Source organism: Stegodyphus dumicola, chromosome 2 (assembly GCF_044657685.1).
Source record: "Stegodyphus dumicola isolate Sdum_Otavi_A_Nest chromosome 2, ASM4465768v1".
Taxonomy (NCBI): domain Eukaryota; kingdom Metazoa; phylum Arthropoda; class Arachnida; order Araneae; family Eresidae; genus Stegodyphus; species Stegodyphus dumicola.
Genome location: NC_140769.1, coordinates 238,386,491 through 238,408,075, shown reverse-complemented (window position 1 = coordinate 238,408,075; position 21,585 = coordinate 238,386,491). Strand labels below are relative to the sequence as shown.

Sequence of the window (21,585 nt, the reverse complement as noted above, 5' to 3'; positions counted from 1 at the left end):
ATCTAGCATATGCGTTGATTTCAGATTGGGTAAGTTTATATAGTTCTATATTTCTTAAGACGCCATTGAAATACTAGTTTAATTTGTAAATCCTTTTTTGATATCCAATGGATTTAACAGTTTGGGAATTGCTCATGACGAAAAGTCGGCAATAGAATTTTGGGTAAAGTGCAAAATCACCCACTGCTTGACGCACTTTTAAGAATTGCACATATTTGGTATCCATGTGCACATCGGCCTATTTTCACTTTAAAAAAATCCTAGAATTGCCCAAAAATGGCACTGCACACACCGACTTTATCTATGTACACATCGACCTATTTTCACTTAAAAAGTAAAAGAAAATTGCCAAAAATTCAATTGTTTTTACTCTTGTAAAAAGCGGCAAACAAATACATGAGCGATTCTGCACTTTACCCAGAATATTTTCAAAGAAAAGGCATCCTTCATTATAGAAAATTACGTTTGAACAACCAATGAGATGAAAGTATGCTTTAGCGATAAGTCAGTAGCGAAATGGCGATGCAGGCATCCATTCAGTTATGTTTAGCAATTTTTATATACATTATAATAATGATCTGAGATAGTTATTTACTCTTATGCTTCCATTCAGTCATGTTTAGCCTTTTTCATATAAATTATAATAATAAAAAAGTATTATATGAAATTAACCTTTCATCTAAATTAAAACATCAATCTTAGATAGTTATTTACTATTATACTTCCTTTCTTGCCACAATTATTAGGGTTGCCGCAACTATTTTTGGCAGCATTGGCAGCATTGGCATCAACAATAGTTTGGTGCTTTTTTTATGGCCCCCGAAACCGAATAGTACCGATTATTTTTATAGTGTTTTACAAATTAAACAAGAAAAAATAGAAAAAATGTTGGTAAATACCAAAACTTGAATACAAATAGTTTTTTTATATTCATAAACTAAATACTTAAGAGCTAAATAAAAGGTTATTAGCATTCCTCTTTGAAACTGTGAAACTTTCTTCTCAGAGATGAATTCTCCCTGGTTGAAAACCTCTGAACGCTTAGAACTGAGACAAAACTAATTTGAAAAACACAAGATTAGTTTAAAATGGTATGTATCTAAGTAATATATGTCAAACATATTTTAGCAAGAAAGTTTGTTACTAGAAATCTTGGAACGTTTTAATAAATAGGTCATAAAACTTTGTTTGTTCAGTTTTGTATAATTTTTTCTTTGGCCTGTGACATTTAATTTTTTATCTGTAGATTCTAATACTAATTCTTTAAGTTTATTAATAAGCTCTTCTGTTAAGTCTTCCAATTTCATTTTTTAATCTCTGAATTTAAAATTTTAAGAACTAATTGTATATGGCTCGTATACATTTCTCTCTCATCCATTTGGGATAAAGGTAATCATGAGCCGATTAAAAAAAATCAGAAGTTTTGCATTAAAATGAATTAACAACAATCAATATCCAAGACTTTTTTTTTTTTTTTTTTTTTTTTTTTTTTTTTTTTTTTTTTTTAAAAACAGTGCTGGGGGAGAAGAAAGAGTAAAATAGTTCTTGCAGCTTTTTTGTGTTTTAAATGGCATTTTCTCGGCCATAGACATTTGAATGAATTTTCTGTAATTTTACAAATATGAAATTATAAGAATTCATTTTTAAATATGTTGTGTCATAAGTGTTTTATATTTCTCCAGTTTCACCTTCATAATTAAAACATTTTCCTTAGTATTTTAGGCATGAGTTTCAACAGAACTTATGAAAGCAGAGAACATTTGCAACAGTCATACTCAAATTTGGATGAAAAGGCACAAAAAGCTCCTAATGCATCACGTTTTAGAAATGAAGAAAATTTACATTACAGAAGATTGGAGACTCCTCGGAGAAACTCCCGCTGCAGAGAATTTAATCAAGGCCATGAAACTGAAGGTATTGAATTTCAGTATCGATCATTATCAGATCAAAGAGTCCAGGTAAATGAATCAAAGGTAAGAAGAGGTTATGTACATTACAAAAGAAACTTCCGGAGTCGTAATACTAACAGAGGAAGGTATAGATTTAGGTCTATGGAAAATTGTAATGATCCTGTAAATGAAGATGTTTCTGATTCTGAAAGTATATCTTCTATCCAAAGTTTTCATTCTAATTATTCTGATAAATCAGATTCTAGTTTGTCCAGGTATTATAAAAAACATAATGAATCTGATTCTCAAAACTTGACATACCGTATTGGAGACAGACGAGGAAAATATCCAGGTAAAGAAGTTAATTTAGGCAATGTGACTGCATCAGGAGGAAATTCTTGGTCAGGTATAACTGAGGAATTAAGTGTTTTTCAGAACACAAAACGAGATTTAAGAAGCATGTCAAAAAACTTACAGCCTTCGGATATTATAATGCATTATAGGCAACAAGTAGAAAATCATACTAAAGAATGCATTGCACAAAACTTGAAAAAGATTGAAAAAATTAAATGTATAATGAATAATGGGAAAGATAATTCTGAAATTCTAAAATTGCATCTGAATAATTTAATTCAGCAGCAGAAAGAGTTTGAAGATTACATTTCAAGTATAAAGATTCAGTTTTCTACTATTTATAATCCTGATATTGAAGTTATTCTTAAAAATGCGGATTCTATTGAAATGGATGTTCAACGTGAATGCAAGTTGTTTAAGAGATCTCTACCTGGATATGGTTTAAAACGTGATATTTTGCGTATAGTCGCAAAAAGCCAAGTCACAATTATTACTGCTGATAATTCCTATTACCTTAATGTTGTGGTGCCTCTTTTCATCATTAGAACATTCCCAGAACATTTCTTAATCTGTTGTGAACCTAGTTTAGTTCTAAAAGAAAGCTTAGAGAAAAATGTTCTGAGTTTACTAAACTTGGAGAAAAATATTTCAGGTAAAGATTTTATTAATAATGTAGCATTTATGACTGAAAAAGAACTGTTAGATAATTTTTCTGATGAACAGTATATTAATAAGAAATTGTTTGTGATTTTAAATCTGCCTCTGAAGCGATCAGTAATAGCAGATCTTGTATTAGCGAATTTGTTTGACATGTTAAAAAAGAGTGTGATACTTATTGTGCTTTTATCACCATATGCTGATATCCAGATCTTTGAGAATTATTTTTCTCAAGCGGCTACTGTTTCTATTTTACAGACTCCATGTTTAAGACTCCCTGTCAAGACTATCTGGAAAAAGACTTCATCTTATCCAATGGATGATTATATAGATCAAACTGTTAAAACTGTATTGGCTATTCATACTTTAAATGAAATTGATGGTGATATAATGGCCTTTCTTCCAAACAATACTGATAGCAAATCTGCTTCTTGTAAATTAAATAAAAAATTAATTGATTATCAATATAACGACTTAGAGTGTATTATAATACATGAGAACAGCTCTGATAAAACTTGCTTGAATATGTCAGCACAGAAGAAATCTTCAAAACGAACTGTATTTTTTGTTACAGGCTGTGCCGAAATGCTTAATATACCTGTCCGTTATGTTATTGATTGTGGAATAAAAAAAGATTTTATTTTTGATAGCAAGAAAAATTTGGATGTATTGACTACATCTTTTAATTCTCATGCAACTGCTAGAATTCGAAAATGTTTAGCTGGTACCTTTTGTGACGGTTTTTGTTATCGATTATATAGTAAGGAAAATTACATCAAAGAAATGGCTTCACGAGAATATCCTGAGATGTTAAGTGTAAGTCCATTTAATTCTTTACTTAAAATATTTCAGTATTTTCCTAAAACTTGCAACTCAGTACAGCTTATAGAACCTTTACCAGAAAGTATCAGAAATAATGCCCTCAAAGATTTAATCAAGTATAATGCTATCAGAGATGGAAATTTAACTTCTTTAGGAAGGAAAATTACTAAACTTCCATATCCAACCAAATATTCTAAACTGATTCTGCTTGGCATCCAATGGGGTATTGCATATGAAGCAGTTGTACTTGTATCATTTTTTTCAGTTAAAGGAAGAGTGTTTCAGTATTCCGATGATAGCGATAAGCAGAGAAGGATTGATGCTGTTAAATTGCAATTATCGCATAATGATAGTGATACTTTAACATATTTGTATGTATTCAAAACGTGGATTGAAAATGATTGCAGTTCAGCTTGGTGTGAAGATCATTATATTAATTTTGATACTTTGAAAAGTGTACATTCAAAAGTATCTGAAATATGTTTTAAAGTTGAAGATACTTTGAACGAAAATATATTGCAAGAATTTTCTTATGAAGATTGTACTTCTCACATACTGGAAATGATATTTGAATGTTTCCATGATAATCTGTGTGTTTTTACAGGTCATTATAGAAGTGGCTTTCAGATTTTGGCTTCAAATTGTATAGCTTTTTTACACCCATCATCAGTTATATGCCATAAAGAGAACTTACCTCAATTTATTGTTTTTGATCATATGTGTTCTACCACAAGAGATTTTTTAGTTGATGTAACATCTATTCCTCTTAAATTTGTTGAGAGAGCTAGAGAAAATGATATGATCGAGTTTGATTTTTCATATATGTTTAAAAATAGATTGGTTCATCAGACAATAGATCAAGTTGGTGAAAGGATAATTAAGCAAATTTTATTAGGGAAAAAAGGGAAGAGATTGAGAGAAATAGAAGAAACAATTAAAAAAGAAATAGGGAATGAATATTTAGTAATAGAGCCATTAGCAGAAAAAGGGTGTGTTATTGTATATGCATTACAAGCATATATTCAACATGCTGTCGATTTCGTAAACAATATTCTAAAAAGCAAATTTCAAGATCTGATAAATGCTGAAAAAGTGCATATTGTGAATCTCGTAAAAGGATATGTAAAAGTTCCTATAGAAGTTAAGCTGTTAAAAGGTGCAAGAGTAGAATCTGTGAAAGTAAAATTGCAAGGATCTCTCTTAATCCAGAATAATTTGGACACTGAAAAAATAGAAGCTGCTAATGATTCGACTTATACAGTTCAGTATTGTATTAATTTAACTTGGATGAGACGCTTATGTAGCGGAAAAGGATATGTAACTTTCGAAAATAGTGCTGATTTTATGAGGGCTCGTAAACTCTCTCTAAAATATATTCGTATGCTAGGTACTGAAGTGTTCATTGAAGTAAGTAATCGAGAAAACAATCAACTGTATGTGAGAGAAATTCCTCCAGATACCAAATGTAGTGACTTTAATAATGCTTTTAAATCTCTATTTCCTGGTATTAAAATAGACGTTGAATTAATGTTTCAGCCAGCTTTTGAAACCTCTGCAAGAGAACTGGAAAAATTTAAAAATGAAATTCAAAATCTTTGTGAAGAATATACAGATCTTATTGACTTTGATATTGTAATTCCCAACCCCAAACCTACAGCAACAATAATGAAAGCTTTTATTAACATTTCTAATAATGAATATTTGGAACCTGCTGCTGAGCAGCTATCTAATTTAGTGATTGAAGGCAGAAAAATTATCAGTAAGCCAGTATATCGATCCACTATCAAATGCAGTACTGAAATATGCAAAGCCTTAAGGCTATGTTTCAAAGAGAAATTAACTGAACTTGAAAATAAACTTAAGAAAAATTATATTGGAGAAGATCTTTTTAATTTTGATATTAATGCCGTAAGTGAGGATACAGCTGTTATCAAATTATTATCAAACCACAATGAAATAATAAAGCAACTTCAGAGAACTGTCAATGATTTACTAGAAGGAGAAGTATTATCAAAGCAGAATATGAAAGAAATTTCCAAACTGTTTTGTCATGGTGGCCATATTTGGTTAAGAACTTTAGAAAAAACTATGAATATATATATTATTGAAGATTACAAAACAAAAACTATAAGGTTATATGGATCACAAAACGATTGCAATTTTGCAAAGAAACGTATAGTGGAATTCCTGGATGATACTGAAAATGAAGCACTTCAAACAATTTCTTTATCTGCAGGACGAAATGACAGAATACTCTTGAAAGCTATTGTAAGAGAATATGGTTCTAATCTAGAGCGATTCATTGAAATCTGCGAATTAAGAACAGCTATCCTAGACATCAAGTCATGTTCACTCTCTTTAATTGGAAGCCAGACAAGTATTGAAAATGTAAGAATTTTATTTTTCGGAAGCCTTTGTTGTCTTTTCTGGTCTTGAAATTTTTTATTTAAAATCTATAATTTATGAGCAAGTTGTATAATTCATGAATTTTTTTTAAGGCTGAAAACTGTTTGAAGAAATTATATGCACAGATTGATTCAGTTGAAATAGATGATATGCTTTCATCCCAAGAAATTTGTCCTGTATGTGCATGTCCAGCTCTGAATTTACCATTTCGTCTTGAGTATTGTGGACATCTATACTGCCACGAATGCGTTACGGTTTTGGTTGAACAAGCTCAATTTCCAATTCAGTGTTGTGCCGAGGTATGTATTATATGTAAATTCTAATTTAAATCAATGTGGCAAAATATACAGTGATAATTTTTTTAACTGCAACTATTCAAATTTACTTAAATCATAGGTAATGAAATATTGCTAGGAAAAATCTGAAATATGCTTAAGATTATTGTACAGATCTTGACTTATAAATGTTTAGTTGGCAAAGCAATGAATGCTAGTTGGTTAAAAAAAATGTTGACTTTCGAATTCGAATTTATATATAATGGGAAACTGAAAGTCTAATATATTAAAATAGTTGAAATATCATGCCAGCAATTAAAATATAATGTAGTGTTTAGATAGCCGAGTATACCTCTTATCATATAGGCAGTTAAAACTGCAGTTTTCTTCTAGATATTATAGTTATATGCTGAATATTTTTAACCTTCTACGTATTTTTCTGTAAAATTTTATTGGAAAATTGAGCAGCCTGTTGAATTTATTTTTAAAATTTGTTTTGTGTAAGCTTAATGCCTATAAATATTTGAATCTTGTCTAGTGTAATGGTAAAAGAGTATTGAATGCTTGAAATTTGTCTTGTGTATGTGTAATGGCAAAGAGTATTAAATGTTTACATGTGTCAGAATAATCAAACCTAATCTGGTTGTACAAAAAAATGAAAACAAAATATACAAATAAGAAACAGAATAAAGATATTTGGAGATCTGTGGTTGAGATATTTGCCATTTCAGAAAAACCCAATATCAGTGTTATGAGCAGGCAAATAATTTTTCAAAAATTGGCCATGGTCATTAAAATTCTATTTATCGCAGTTAAGTAACATTCACATCCGAGAAGATGTGTAAATATTGTCATGGAAATGGATTTTGATGTATATATTTTCGAATTCGCATCATTAGCTATTTATTTTTGAAGTGAAAATTATCTAGTTCGATGTTGGTTTTTAGTTAATTCATGTTAAAAATTTAATTTTTTAACATTGGTAGATGACAGACTAAAATATTGGTATGAAGTATAAATATAAAGGAATAAAATTTGTCAATCCAAAACATTAAAATAAATTTAGCAGAAATTTTCAGGCAGATGTTCTTTTTTTTTTTTTTATAAGGCTAGAAGGTCTAGAAAGCAAAGGAAAATGCAGTATGTGTTCCAAATAGAATGTAAAAAATGGCACATTATTCTTTGTGTAATTGTGGAAGGTAGCTCAAGTTTTGGAGATCGTCTTTTAAGTAATTCAGGTGTAGTTCTGAACTACAGATAATTTTCAACTGTATGAAATAATTTTAATAAAGTTCTCTGTGTAACCCCATCTGCTTCAGCAATGCATTCAGTGCTATCTTATTTTTTCGGTTTTCTTCTTCTATATAAAACATGTACAATTCTCGGTTTTTTGTATGGCTGTTCTGTCATAGCAAGATGTTTTTTCGGTTCTTCTTTACAATATGGTAACTGGTAGTTTGGCGACATTTTGGAGGTGATAAAGGTTACTACCTGGGACTTTGGTAATAATGTGAGCAGTACTCAGTTCCGATTACGCATTATTTTGTGTGAGGGAAATGAGATATCATGGGATATGTCATGTGATATTAATGGACGAACTACGGTTCTTTAATCGGAAAAGGGGGGAAATCGGGAAAAAATCTGGAAATTTTGTATTTGGTTTATTCTATGTTGTGTGAAACAGTGTTCGTGAATTTTTGGATCCCATGGCCGTAACTAAAGAAAAGTTTATCAGACACGTAATCAAGATTCTGAAGAAGATGAGGTAAGTTATTATTTTTATGCATTGTTCTAAATGTAAGGTGGAAGTAAAGGAATTTGGTATTATTGGAAAAATTGTTATTAGCAATGATTTAGTTTAAAGTAATTAGGATTATAAGGTAATTTTTATTAATTTAATGTATGTGCTCATTTATATTTTAAGTAGTGTTTTTGAATTTAATTATATTTTAATTAAATGATAGTTATTTTGGGAATTTTATGTTTGTAGGAATTTGGTATACATTTAAGTTGAAGTAAACGTGCATGGAAATAATTTAAATATTTGATACTAAGTATTTGTAATGCTTGCGGCATGAATTCGTTGGTGACGTGTATAATGTAATAGAGGATTTAGAGGTAAAAGTTTTTGGATATTTTATTTATTTTATATGTGGAAATGTTCATATTTGGAAAGGGTAAATACTTTTTCGCGATCAGGTAATTTCATATATGTTCTTTTTACCGGGTTTAAAGATTGAGAAAATTGTCATGTATTTTCGTGAAATTTTTCTAATTTATGAGAAAAAAGCAGTGTACATGGATATAGTGAAGAGTGTGTGCGCAATGCCATTTTTGTGCAATTCTGGGATGTTTTTTTAAGTAAAAATAAGTCAGCGTGTACATGGTTTTATGTGTATGTGTTATTTTGAAAAACGCGTAAGAAGTATGGTATTGTGCACTTTTCCCAATTTTGCAGTGAATATTTGTCATGATTAAGCAGTTTTGTTAGATAAAATTTCTAGCATAAGTGTAATTCGGCTAGTAGATTGTTGGAAGAAGTGTTCAGTAGATAAAAAGAAAAGAAACATGTCTTTACTTCGTGAAGACAAAATGGCGGCGGGAAAAAAAAAAATAGAGGGTTGCTGTAGGAGAGTTGGTCGCCAAATTTTCGCCAAAAAAACGCCAAGTTACCATAATGTAAAGATCAACCGTTTTTTCTTAGGCTGGTATTGCATGTCCATTTGTTTTGGACAAACAGCTGTTTAAAAAAATTTTTACACCTGCTTACCTGTCAAAGAAATACATTTTCTCTTCTTTTCTCAAAAAATTGTAAGTTTGTTCATTTTCAAAAATCAGTCAGCTTGGAAAGTGTTCTATGACCCTTAAAAGACCATATTGAATTGCACAAACTCCCACAGTTTCGACAATCAGAATCCTAAAGTGAGAAAGAAAGAGGCACATTATGCCTTATGTTAACCACTTGCGCTAAAAAGACGTTCCACGCACATCGAGATGCTTTTGTCTCAAACCGGCCCACCAGTGGCCGAGCGGTAAAGTCGCTGAACACTGGTAGTTCGGTCCGAGGTTCGAATCCCGCGAACGGGCTGGCTACATGGGTGTTTTCGTGGTTTTCCTCATGTGTAACGTGTATACGAGCCAGTTTCCCTTAGAAAGTCCTCCACAAAGGCATCCCTTCCCTTAGGCTGATAGCCGTCGAGGCTTTGCCATAATTTGAATAACCTAACCTTTGTCTCAAACCGCGTGCAAAAATGAAAATAACATGGTGCACATGTCGTCTAACAACGAGATTGTTTATTTCTCAAGTTACAGCTCTAGATTGTGCTCGCAGACACGGAGCGGCATAAATGAGATGCTTTACTGCTTGTTATATTGTAGCGCACGGCACCGAAGCCATGAAGTTTAGTCATAGCGCAAATGTTTAATCACAAATTTTTTTCTGTTTGCATATGGTACACATGTGTTAAAATTTTATAAAGAATTTTACATTTTCCTTCATTACCAAATTTTGACTTTCATTTTCCACATTGTTATTTTTAATTTTTATTGAAATATTCAAGTATTAAATGCGAGTTTGAAGGTTGCTGTTTTTGATGATTTATATATGTATATAGGCTATAATTATGTAGTTTTTATTGAAATATTTCATTATTATTTTTAGTCCTAAGTATGATTTTTAAGATTATTATAATCAATATATCTTGCAAATGAAAATGTTCATATGAATTCTATTTTTCATTGATAATTATAAATTATCTTCAAACTAGAAATGTCTCAAGAACTTCTTTTGTTAAACACAATTCTTATTATTCTGATTTCCGTAACATATATACTCTATATATTCCATAACTGTGTATATTTCACATTCTATAGTTTTCCAATTTGTTTTTAAAATGCCATATTGAAGTGTTTCCTCTTGATTAAATAATTAAAGAAAACCAGTCTGTATATTCTAGTTTTATGATATATTGTTAGAAAAATAATTGAAAGTTAAATTTGAGTTTCTTAAGAATTTTTCCATTATAATGGGGAGGGGGTTAATTTCCACAAATCATTTAAATTAATATATCCGTGTAACTTCATTATGTTTTATGTATTTTTTTATTTTTATAGAATTGTGATAAAGATATTATTCTTGATGATATTAACAAGATATTGGGGGATGATCAAGAAAGAATAAATTCGTTAGTAGAAAAAGCAATGAAAAACTACCTTGAGCAACATCAGTTAGAAGTAATGTACTGTCCTGCACCAGATTGCTCTATGTTTTTTTACAAGGAAGAAATCCATGATACAAAACTGAATTGTCCTCTTTGTCAGAATGACGTATGTGTTAAGTAAGTTCTTTTGTTTTACTTTTTATGTTAATGTAATCACCTCCCTAGAGGATCAGACTATTTACTTTTTATGATTATATTTTGAATTATATTTGGAAATAAAAAATCAGTGAAATGGAAGTGTTTCTGTCATTTTATTTCCTAGGTTATATTTCTATTTCCAAGTAAATTTATTCGAGCTGATTTGTCATCTGGTAAGATATACAAGTATATATTATAAGAAAGTATCATCTAATTGTTATCTTACTGATTTTATTTTTAGAAAGCAGCTGCATAAAGCATAAGCTTATTTAAAATGCTATTTGAACCACATAAAAAAATATTAATCTAAATTGTTAAATATTTTGTTATCTAGTTTTGTAATTGAACCAGTGGTATCACATTACATAAAGTCTTAACAACCATCCAGCCAGTCTGTTTGTGGGGGTTTGAACCTGAGTGGAATTACTTCTTGAACAATTAGCATTCAGTGGTCTTAACCAGTTCATCCCTGGTGGGGTGATAAACTTACGGATACTGGTAGGTAGTTTAAGTTGAGACTATAATACTCAAGTCTGCATGCTTATACAAATTAGATAGTTTGTAGAGACATTAGGTATTTTTGGAAGCAGGCAAGATAAAAAATTGGCAACGCCTTTGCCGAGAGTCGAACCGCGAATCTCTCAATTACGCGCTGAGTGTGCTGACTACTACACCATGAAGGCTGGCGGGAGAAATACCTTATATACCCCCTTTTAACCCCTTCCTGCCAACTGTCACGTATACGTGCCAGCAACGAACATACTTATCTACTGTCCGACATGCAGGCGTGCCAGAGCATTGTTGCATTCTCTACCGACTGTCGCGTATTTGTGCCAGTACTTTGGAACGTTTTTCAAACTATAATTTCTGCCACAAGATGGCACTGTATGTCCATATGGTTTCAGATACATGTGCATTAGACCTTCTACTTGAAATGAGAGAAGCATGACTCACATACACGTGTTTTTGATTATATAAACAAACGGGGAACTAAATGTTTCCGAATGGCGTGATTTATGACGTCTCTTTAAATCACACTTTATTCGCACGTGGTAGTTGTTTATTGTAAGTAGAAGTTTTATATGCGCTAAAGCATTGAGTATTTCCGTTTACAGTTCAGTTTTTAGAAAATAATTAGATCTTGTTAGACATGAATTCTTTCTGTTTTTACCGTTTCAATGTCGAAGCGTCGAAAATGTTTAACAGAGCATGAAATAGCAGAAATGATGCAAAATATTTCAGATATTGATTCTGAAATTCTGATATTCTGATATTGATTCTGGAAGATTAACTGAAAGACATTTTCCAAAACTTTGTTCAGAAGAGACTGATAAGAAAATGAGACGACGATGCTTCGTTTGTTCACATTCCCGGAAAAATCCTCCAAAACGGCAAATGAGTTAATACGAGTTCAAGGAATGTAACGTAGGACTGTATGTAGATCCCTGTTTTAAAATTTTTCATACGAAAAGAGAATTTTAATATATTTAGTTTTCAGATGTATAATGTTAAAAGTCATAAAATGGTGAGTAATTAAAATAAAATGTGTAAAATATGCATTTAAACAAGAAATAAGGTAATTAAGGTATATATATAAAAATATCTATAAAGCATAAACCGTGTAAATACTCTATAGAGCATTAATAAACAATGCGTTGATACTTCGGAAATTTCATGGATTTAGGCTTAGTAGCAAAAAAGCCCCCGGCGCTTGAGAGACACTGCCGGCCTCCGCGATAAGCGCGCGTTGGTTAAAGGACGATTGGGGTTTTTAGGGGACCCAATCGTCAAATCCTGGGTGAGGAGAATCATCATCCAACACCCTTTTTAGTTTGAGCGTCACTTGTAGAGACATTAGGTATTTTTGGAAGCAGGCAAGATGCCTTCGCCGGGAATCAAACCATGGACCTCTCAATTACACGCTGAGTGTGCTGACCACTACACCATGAAGGCTTGATAAGAAGGTGGGAGAAATACCTTATAAGTTTTTAATTATATCATTTCAAATTTAAAAAAAAAACTCGTCTGCAAAGCTGTAAAACTAATCTTGGATATTTGTGATGAGAAAAATCTAGAAGTTATTTCTAAACATCGATCTTACTTAATAGATTTGATAATTTGTTTGAACACATCATACACAAGCTACTCATTCTGTGTCAGGAAACAATATGCACATGGTTAATTAATGCTTAACTGGTAAACACTTTGTTTTGTTTTGTTTATTATATGCCTTGTAAATATCTGTTCAATAGAATGATCTCAAAATTGCAAAGACTTTGAGGGGAAGTAAATATTGGGAATAATCCTAATTCCATGGGAAAGTATGACTGCACATGCCACCTGCTAGGAGATAGAATAGACACAATGACACAACAAGAATGCAATATAATGAACACATTATAATTGGCAAAACCTAACTGTGTAATGATAAGCATGGTTGTTTATATATATGGCCTTGAAGTTCTTCCCACAGAAACTGATGTTGAATAAATTAGATGAATATTGGAACCATGCATGGAGTCTATCATGTCCAATCCACCAGTCCCAAAGGTACTCGGAGTTATAACAATCATGGGCCCATTAGTTAAGTATAATACCTACATGCACATAATGCCAAAGAAGTGTTGTCAATGAAGTCATTGCATAATGTGAGAGTTCTTTTAGGCTCTCGTGCACATTGGGGGAACTGAAAACATCCTTCGAGACAAAAGGATACCTCATCTGTGAACAACTTGAATTCTGGGTTGCTCACAGAAACCATCATACATATTGTGAATAATCTTATTGGTGTTGTAACTGGACATATTGAAGATAAAAGGAATATAATGCCACAGCATGCATAACATGGCATGTTGTCTCAAGATGTTTTTGTTGTGATGACAACTGCATGTATGCTTGTGCCTGAATTAATTTCCACAGCATACAATATATCTATAATGGAAGCTTAGGTAAGTTGTGGCCACATTCTGTATCCTAATCCTCAAGATTTCATTTTCATACAGGTTATGATATAAATAGAAAAACAGTTTGTGTTGTAGTTCATGTCTAGTTGGATTCCTTTCCCACTACATTCTTACAGTAGCTTATCAATTACCCCATCAACTCAGTATTTGTAAAATGGTGTGTGTTTTCCATATGACATCGCAATGTTTTAATTAGGAAGCCCCTGATACCGACTTGGTGTTCTGGCATACCATTCATTAATCCATTTTCCTTTTGCTTTTTGATGTGAATGCATTTCATATTGATGTTCTTTACTGCTCCTAAAAAGTTGTACATAGAGTTCTTTGGTATTTTGTATATATAGTGCATTTCAAGCCAGTATTATATGATGCTTACTTTGTAAGTCTATTTTATTCAATACTCTTGTGACTATTGAATTGGGATCGCTTTGCTAGCATATACTTGCAATCTACGCTTGCATGGCATTGCTTTTAGCTGGATGCATTATGTACAAGTACTTGTTATGAATATTCCACGAAATATATGTGCATGATTAACCATTATCTTTCCCCTTCCACAGTCTTGTTAATATTTGTTCTATATGCATTTTAGTTCATTCCAGTATTTTACAAGGCATTTTTGGATGTTTTATTCAGTATTTTTGTAAATGGCATTTCAAACAATTTCTGACAGTTACCAATGTATGCCAACAGCGTCATGCAATATTTTGAGCATATCAAGCTGTGCTTCATTTTTTAATTTGTCAGAAGAGTGTTTTCTTGTTACATGCATGCCCTTGTACTTCAGAAATTGGAATTTATTACAAACTTGATTTCAAATTGCTTCTTAAATTTTTTTTCTTGTTGTGTGACAAAAAATTTCAGTTTGAAACTTCTAGATATTCAGAATTTAAAAAAAAAAAAATAAATAAAACTATCTATGATATACAAGGTTGTTCAATAAGTTCGCGGAGCGCCATCTATTCGTCAATATTAAACCTAAAACTTCGACGCCATTTTCATATTTGTTCTTTCTTAGGAACACGTGAAAAGTTTCATTTCGATCTGTTAATTTATACATTGTTTAACTGTCCTTTATATCTAACGTGTTGCGTCTTTTTTCAAGTATGGATAAAATTGAGCAACGTGCAGTTATCAAATTCTTTGTAAAGAAAGGTTTAAAGGCAATGGAAATTCATACTGAAATGGTGAATGTGTTGGGTGAATCTGCTCCTTCAAAAACAATGGTTTGCAAGTGGGCTAGTTTACTCAAAAGTGGTCGTACCAGCCTTGAAGACGATCCGCGAGAGGGATGTCCAAGAACTGCGTCAACATCGGAAATCATCAGAAAAATACAAGATATTGTATTGGAAGACCGTCGATTGACTGAAAGAGATTTAACAGAGGCTTTAGGCATTTCATTGGGCACAGTGAGCAATATTTTGAGTGTTAATTTGGGTTTCAAAAACTATGCAAAATGGGTGCCACATTCTCTAACGATGTAGCAAAAACACATTCGGATGCGACTTTGCCAGCAACATTAGGAGCGTTTTAAGAATAAAAGCGACTTTATCCATCTATTTATCACAGTGGATGAGACTTGGGTCTACCATCATGAGCCGGGTTCACACCACTGCTTAGCCAGGAGGCTAAGGAGTGGTGTTGAACCCGGCTCTTTGGCGCCGAAGCGAGCTCATGTGCAAAAATCAGCCAAGAAGGTGTTAGCATCAGTTTTTTAGGATGCGAAAGGAATTTTGTTTATAGATTACTTTCAAACTGGCAAAACAATTAATTCGGATTATTATTGTAACCTTTTGAATCAATTAGACGAAAAAATTCGTGAAAGAAGACCCGGATTACAGAAGAAAATCATTTTCCACCAAGATAACGCTCCTGCGCACACAGCTCAAAAAACCATCGCTAAAATAACTGAATTGAAGTACAAATTGTTGTAACATCCAGCCTATTTGCCAGATTTAGCTCTCTCCAACTTCTGGCTCTTCCCACACCTCAAACAATATCTCCGTGGAAACGATTTTCTTCAAACGAAGAGGTAATAGCTGCCGTGGGGGGGATATTTTGCAGAGCTGCTGAAAAACCGCTACAGTCAAGGGATCCATAAATTAGAAGATCGTTGGAATAAGTGCATTGAAGTTGAGGGAAAACTACGTTGAAAAATAGTCATTTTTACAAATAAAAATTGGTTTCTTCATTTCCGTTCCGTGAACTTATTGAACAACCTGGTACATCAGGGTTCGTAGCGGTCCTTACAAGTGCTTATAAGTCCTTTATATTTGAAAATAAAATATAAAGGCTCTTATAGGTGTTTACCTTTTCTTTAAAGCCCTTATTTTTTTGTTTTTAGTGCTTATTTTTTGCTTTTAGTACTTTTTTAATCCTTTTTTTAATGAACGCGCATTTTTTCCCCGTACCAAAGCCGAAACTAAATAAACAACTTTTCTTCCTTAAAAAAAAATGCAACGTCCGATGGTGAATCATACTCCTGGAAATTGCTTTCCCCCTCTTTTTCTGCATTAACATAAACTATGGTGCCTGCGAGAGTACAGACAGGTGCACATCGTTCTTTTGGTCAAAGAATTGCGAAAACAGTAGAAAATTCCAATGCTTTCAGTATTCTTTTCCTCCCACCCAAATACTACACACATTTGAATTCCTATCAAGATTTTAATAATTTACATTATCGTTCCGCGTGGTCAGTTCATATTCGTGTTTATTATGATCGTTATGCTTATATTATGAGTATATGCATGAATATTTATAATATAGTTGCAGTAACTGCTGAAGTATAGATAAACTTCCAAAAATGGGTGTGTTTTTACACAGACAGATTAGCTTTCTAAGGAATAATATTTAAAATGGCTTAAATAAAAGGAAAGTAATCGAATAGTCAATTTTTTTTTTGTCAATACATTATACAGTACGGAGGTTGGGAGGTTTTCCCCTTTCTCCGCAAAATCTCTAATATTGAAGCAACGGACTTTTTTTGGGGGGGGTCACTGTCCAATCTAGATTGAATAGGAATAAAAGTTTTTGCGGTGTACCCAACCCAAGTGAAGATTGATTCTATTCCGGAAATTTAACGCATTCTGTTGATAATTAGAATCAGAAACACCCCAGATTAGTAAATCTCTCTTTTCTTTTATTTAGTTCTTTATTCTCCGAATACCAGCAGCTGTTGATTCCGATTGCGAAATATCACATGTGGAAGAATTACACCGCACGTATTGCACGCAATAACGTTTGTGGTATTTTGCAGAGATTATTAATTTTGATGTTTCGTCCGAGATTTGTTTATGAACACTTAAAAGAGTTTTAATGTGCTTTCTAAGCAGAATATTTCTCAGTTCCGTTGGTCTGTTTTTGTATGATGCACACATCGAAATGTCAAAATCATTTATTTAGCCGAGAAATCTAAAGAACGGCTACAATCTCCCCCACTTCTTTTTCCAGTTACTATCCGGAATATTCAGCAATTTCCAAGTATGCAGGTTAGTTGAGCTTTTACTGTTAAAGGATGACTGCACGAAGCAATTTCAAGTCTTCTGATTTTAGAAATGTGTCTCTTTTTTACTAAAATTACTTCGCTTGGAATATATGTTAAGGAAAATCTGTTATGCAGTGGAAATTTAGAAAATGTTCAGATTTTGGATTTAAGTTAAATTATTTAAATATTAATATGAGTGGAAAAATAAATTGTATTTATTATTAGGTGCCAAACGAATACAATTAATATAGGTTATTATTTATTTTCTATATTTTGAACTGAAATTTCATCTTTAAATCTTGTAATATAGTTTAGTTCTGCATAGTTTTTTTTCTCTCATTGTAAATTAATTCTGTAAATTGATGTGTCATTTAAAATTAAAAAAAAAAAAAAAAAAAAAATTTGATTGTTTTCCATGGTTGAGGTAATGCTCACTCTTAATAAATATTGCATTGCTCATATTTTAAATTACAAGTCGAATTTTTCTTTTAAGGTTATGCAGTTGTGTATAATGTAATTAGACAGGTGCTTTTTTTCCCCTTAAAATGTGCTTGAAAAGTGCTTATAGGTGCTTATTTTTTTAACTAAAATGTGGCTACAAATCCTGTACATCCTTAGATGCTATAAATTATTTTGTAAACAAAAACGTGCATTTGAGAGTCTAAATTATATTTGTTTTTAAACTGGTTATTTCTAGACAACTTATTATAAAACAACAAAACACAATTTCACTGTAAAATAAAAAAGTTGGTTGTATCGCTGACTGTAATGGTTAAGTGGAGAGCAGCCCATTTTCAGTTCAAGGAATATTGTTACGACCACCCACTCTTCTATGCAATTAGTAGTGCATGTCATAGAAAAATACCAACGGATGTGAAAAAAGATCACCCAACATCAGCTATTTTCCAGTTGTGGTTTATGCTTAGATTGGTTTCACAAAACTGCTACTCTAGATAATTAGTGAACATAGAGCAAAGAATGATTTTCCCTACCTTGCCATAAACGTCATTCTATGTAATCTGGTATTTGTCATATTTAACACTTTTGATTTTGTTATTTTAGTTTACGTACTTATTTTTGCTCTTTGTATTCAATTATCCTTTGTTAAATAATTATTATAATTTTTTACCATTTATTAAATTTTGGGTTGTCCTGGAACTTGGATGTCTTTCACTACTCTTGAAAGTATTTGGAAATAAGTACAGTATAAAGTCCGTAATCCAGAATGATCTATAATCCAGACCTCAAAGCAACAAACTTTACGCATGCACGTAGAGAATGAGCATACATTGCGCGCGTTGAAAGAAATGTTTAATGAAGTAAACAAATAAATATTAAGCTTTTTTTGTAAAATTTGATACCCTTTAGATCATAATTGCTTTTTATTTCATAAATTATGGTTTCATATTTTTAATAGTATAATTTCTGCATGCCATCTTACCAGATTTAAATTGATGATCTATAATCTGAAAAAACCCTAATCCGGAATCGCCGAAGTCCCAACGAGTCCGGATTAGACTTTGTACTGTAGTTAGATGCTTGTGAATTTAAATTTATGACTAAATGAAACAGCTGTGTGATGTGTCTTGTAATATTAACACAAGCTAAAGTATTTTCACAAAAATATTTGACTGCCCATACTTTTGCAAATAACTCTTAATTCATGATTATATTTCTCACTTTGTTTTGCAACATGTGTAGCAACACGGTTTTTACTCTTCTGTTTCTACCAAGATTTTCAGTAATTGTCACTGTGTTTACCTTGCTATGTGTATTTTGCTATGTTCATAATCATTGTTGTGCATAATGTATGCTAATCTTGATGATTCTTTGCTTATTTATTTGTCTCCACTCCTAATGTTAGACCATAATAGGTTATGGGTTCAAGATGTTCTAAACTGTGTAAGAAAAAAATTAGAAGCAAAGTGAAGATAAAAGTTGGCAGTTCAGAAGCCTACATTAACTCTTAAGCCTCGCATATTAGTTCACAAAATTGGAGCTGTAGAAATATCAGTTAAGCCATTATGTGCGAAAAGTTAGTGTGCTCCATTTGGAAATATTGAATCAAGTTCATATTAAATTATCATGAAGACCCTTTAGAAGTCATGGAAGGAAACCTGAAAAAGTCAGTGGAGCCTAATCAAGCACCTGCCAAAAGGATTCTGAAGATATACACAGATGACATGTAGGTTTTTAATAAAGCCAATAATTGCTCTATGATGGTCGTTATGAACTCCAGGACTGAAGATACTTTACAAAAGGTAATGAGATTTGACAGTGCAAGAAACATTTGGCTTGAAATTCACAAAATATTCGAAGATTTATCTAATAACCAACTTTATGATGTATGTTTACAGTTCTTCATATACAGTTGGCCAAATTATGACATGGCAGCTCATTTGTTAAAATGGAAGAATTTATGGAAAGAACTGAACAGTGGATTTGAAAATAAGGAGAAAAAAAGAGATGCTATTAATTTGTAAAAGACTGGATACGCTTCCTACCAGTTATTGCGCTTTCAAATTGAGTTGGTTACTTCTTGGTGATGAAAAGAGAACTTGAGATGAATTAATCACAGAATTTGTGCACTCATGAGAAAGAATTAAAAGATCCGAATTTTGTAGAAACTTAAGATCAGGAAACATTGATATCAAATTCAGAATTTAAGCAGAAATCAGCCACTAATAAGAAACAATGGCAAGTGTAATTATTATCACCAGATGGTGCACTAGATCAGAACATTCAAGAAGTGGATAGCTGATGGAAAACCACCAAAAAATAGTGCACTTACCGGGCCAAATAAAGGAGTTAAAGAATAATGTTGCTGCAATTACAACACTCCTAACTGTAGATGGGGCAATATTTTCTGCTAAAACGAATTCTGATGATTGGTTTTATTGACAATGGGGCCTTAAAAGATGTCGTCAATAACAGTCATTACTTTACGGACTTTGCAATTCGAAAAGGCACTATTAAGATAATGCCCATTGTAAATGAGATGAATCGAATCAAAAATCTTGAAAGTGTCTGTTTCAGAAATAAGTAAAAATTTATTTTCCATGTTAGTAACTCAAGATGGAAACAAGAACAGTGTGTTTGAATCAACATTTTAAGGACAGTTATTTAAAAATAGATGGTAGAAGATGTTCTGCATGGTACAAGAAATGCTGGTGAGGGTCTTTTCAGAGCCATAATGAAGGCCTTAGCTCCTGAAACTCACGTTGACATAAATGTGACTGAAAGTAAGGAATCAACTCTTCAGCTTTATCATTAATGACGGCGCCACCAAGATAAAAAGCATGTAAAGGTCACCCCTGAGAAAGAGTTGAATATGAAGATTAAATCTGATATGAAATTATGGGAGATCTATGTTTCTTTCAATACTGGCTTACATAGAATTTTTACCAAATAGTTCAATTTTATGCCCTAAGGCCATTTGCGATAAATAAGTCAGACTTTTTTTACTATTTATATTGGTACTTTTCCGTTTTGCCGCCGTAGGTGTTAAAGTCGCCAACAATTGATACCAAACGGAATATCTTCGCTGGTAACCTTTTACGCCTCATTTGTCGCAGCCATTTCTTATCAGATTGATTGCCTTTCAATCAATACTGGCATACAATTACATAGAATGTTTACAAGATAGTTAAATTTTATGCCCTAAGACCATTCGCGGTAATTAAGTCAATTAGGATGCAATCACACTGCTCGCCCGAAGGCGAAAATATAGAAAACGCAAAGTTAAGGATTAAATTCATCAATTCTAATAAGAATGCACTGGCGAAGTAAAGCACTGCGGTTTTACATAATTTCTGAATAAGCTATTCGTACGAACTGAAATAATTCTTGCATTTAAACTTGTATTCCAAATTAAGATTTAACTTGAAATTAATGTAGATAATTACTGAGAGAATAAGATCGATAATCTTCATTACCATAAAAGAACCTAGTTTTATTTGGGAAATGGTGAACAAAGTGCTGTTTTAGGGCTTTGTCTGGATTGAATGTCATACTGCGAAAGAAATTTTGGTACTTTTCCGTTTCGCCGGCGCAAATCTTGCCAAGCAGACTTTATTGGCGACTACATACAGTATACACATAGAAAATGTTAACAAATGTTAGTTCTAAGAATTTTTTATTTTGAAGGCATAAACATTTTAATATTATTTAAAATTTTGTAAGAAGCTAATAAATTTGTAAAAAGATATTAATTTAAGAACTTACTACGCTGTCATGGGAGGCCTATGTATATGGAAAAGCCCATCTTTAAAGTTTGGAAACAAAAAAATGTTACAAAAGCTGGAGAATTTGTTCTTCACAGACATTTGTGGGCCATTTGATGAATTATTTAAGAAATACCGATACTTCACAATCTTC

At 32.1% G+C, this 21,585-nt stretch overlaps 1 protein-coding gene across 3 annotated transcripts in view; it reads left to right on the top strand.

Moving 5' to 3' along the window:
• The window catches only part of LOC118203842 (uncharacterized), a 42,184-nt gene that overhangs the window by 7,547 nt on the left and 13,052 nt on the right, over positions 1-21,585 (top strand). For 2 of the 3 annotated variants that reach the window (XM_035376131.2, XM_035376132.2), the window contains exons 2-4: positions 1,715-6,110; positions 6,221-6,427; positions 10,517-10,740. In XM_035376131.2, the coding sequence (XP_035232022.2) occupies positions 1,725-6,110; positions 6,221-6,427; positions 10,517-10,740 (4,817 nt within the window). In that variant the 5' untranslated portion in view covers positions 1,715-1,724. The remainder of the gene's footprint in view (positions 1-1,714; positions 6,111-6,220; positions 6,428-10,516; positions 10,741-21,585) is intronic. The other variant, XM_035376133.2, reaches the window with a different exon arrangement.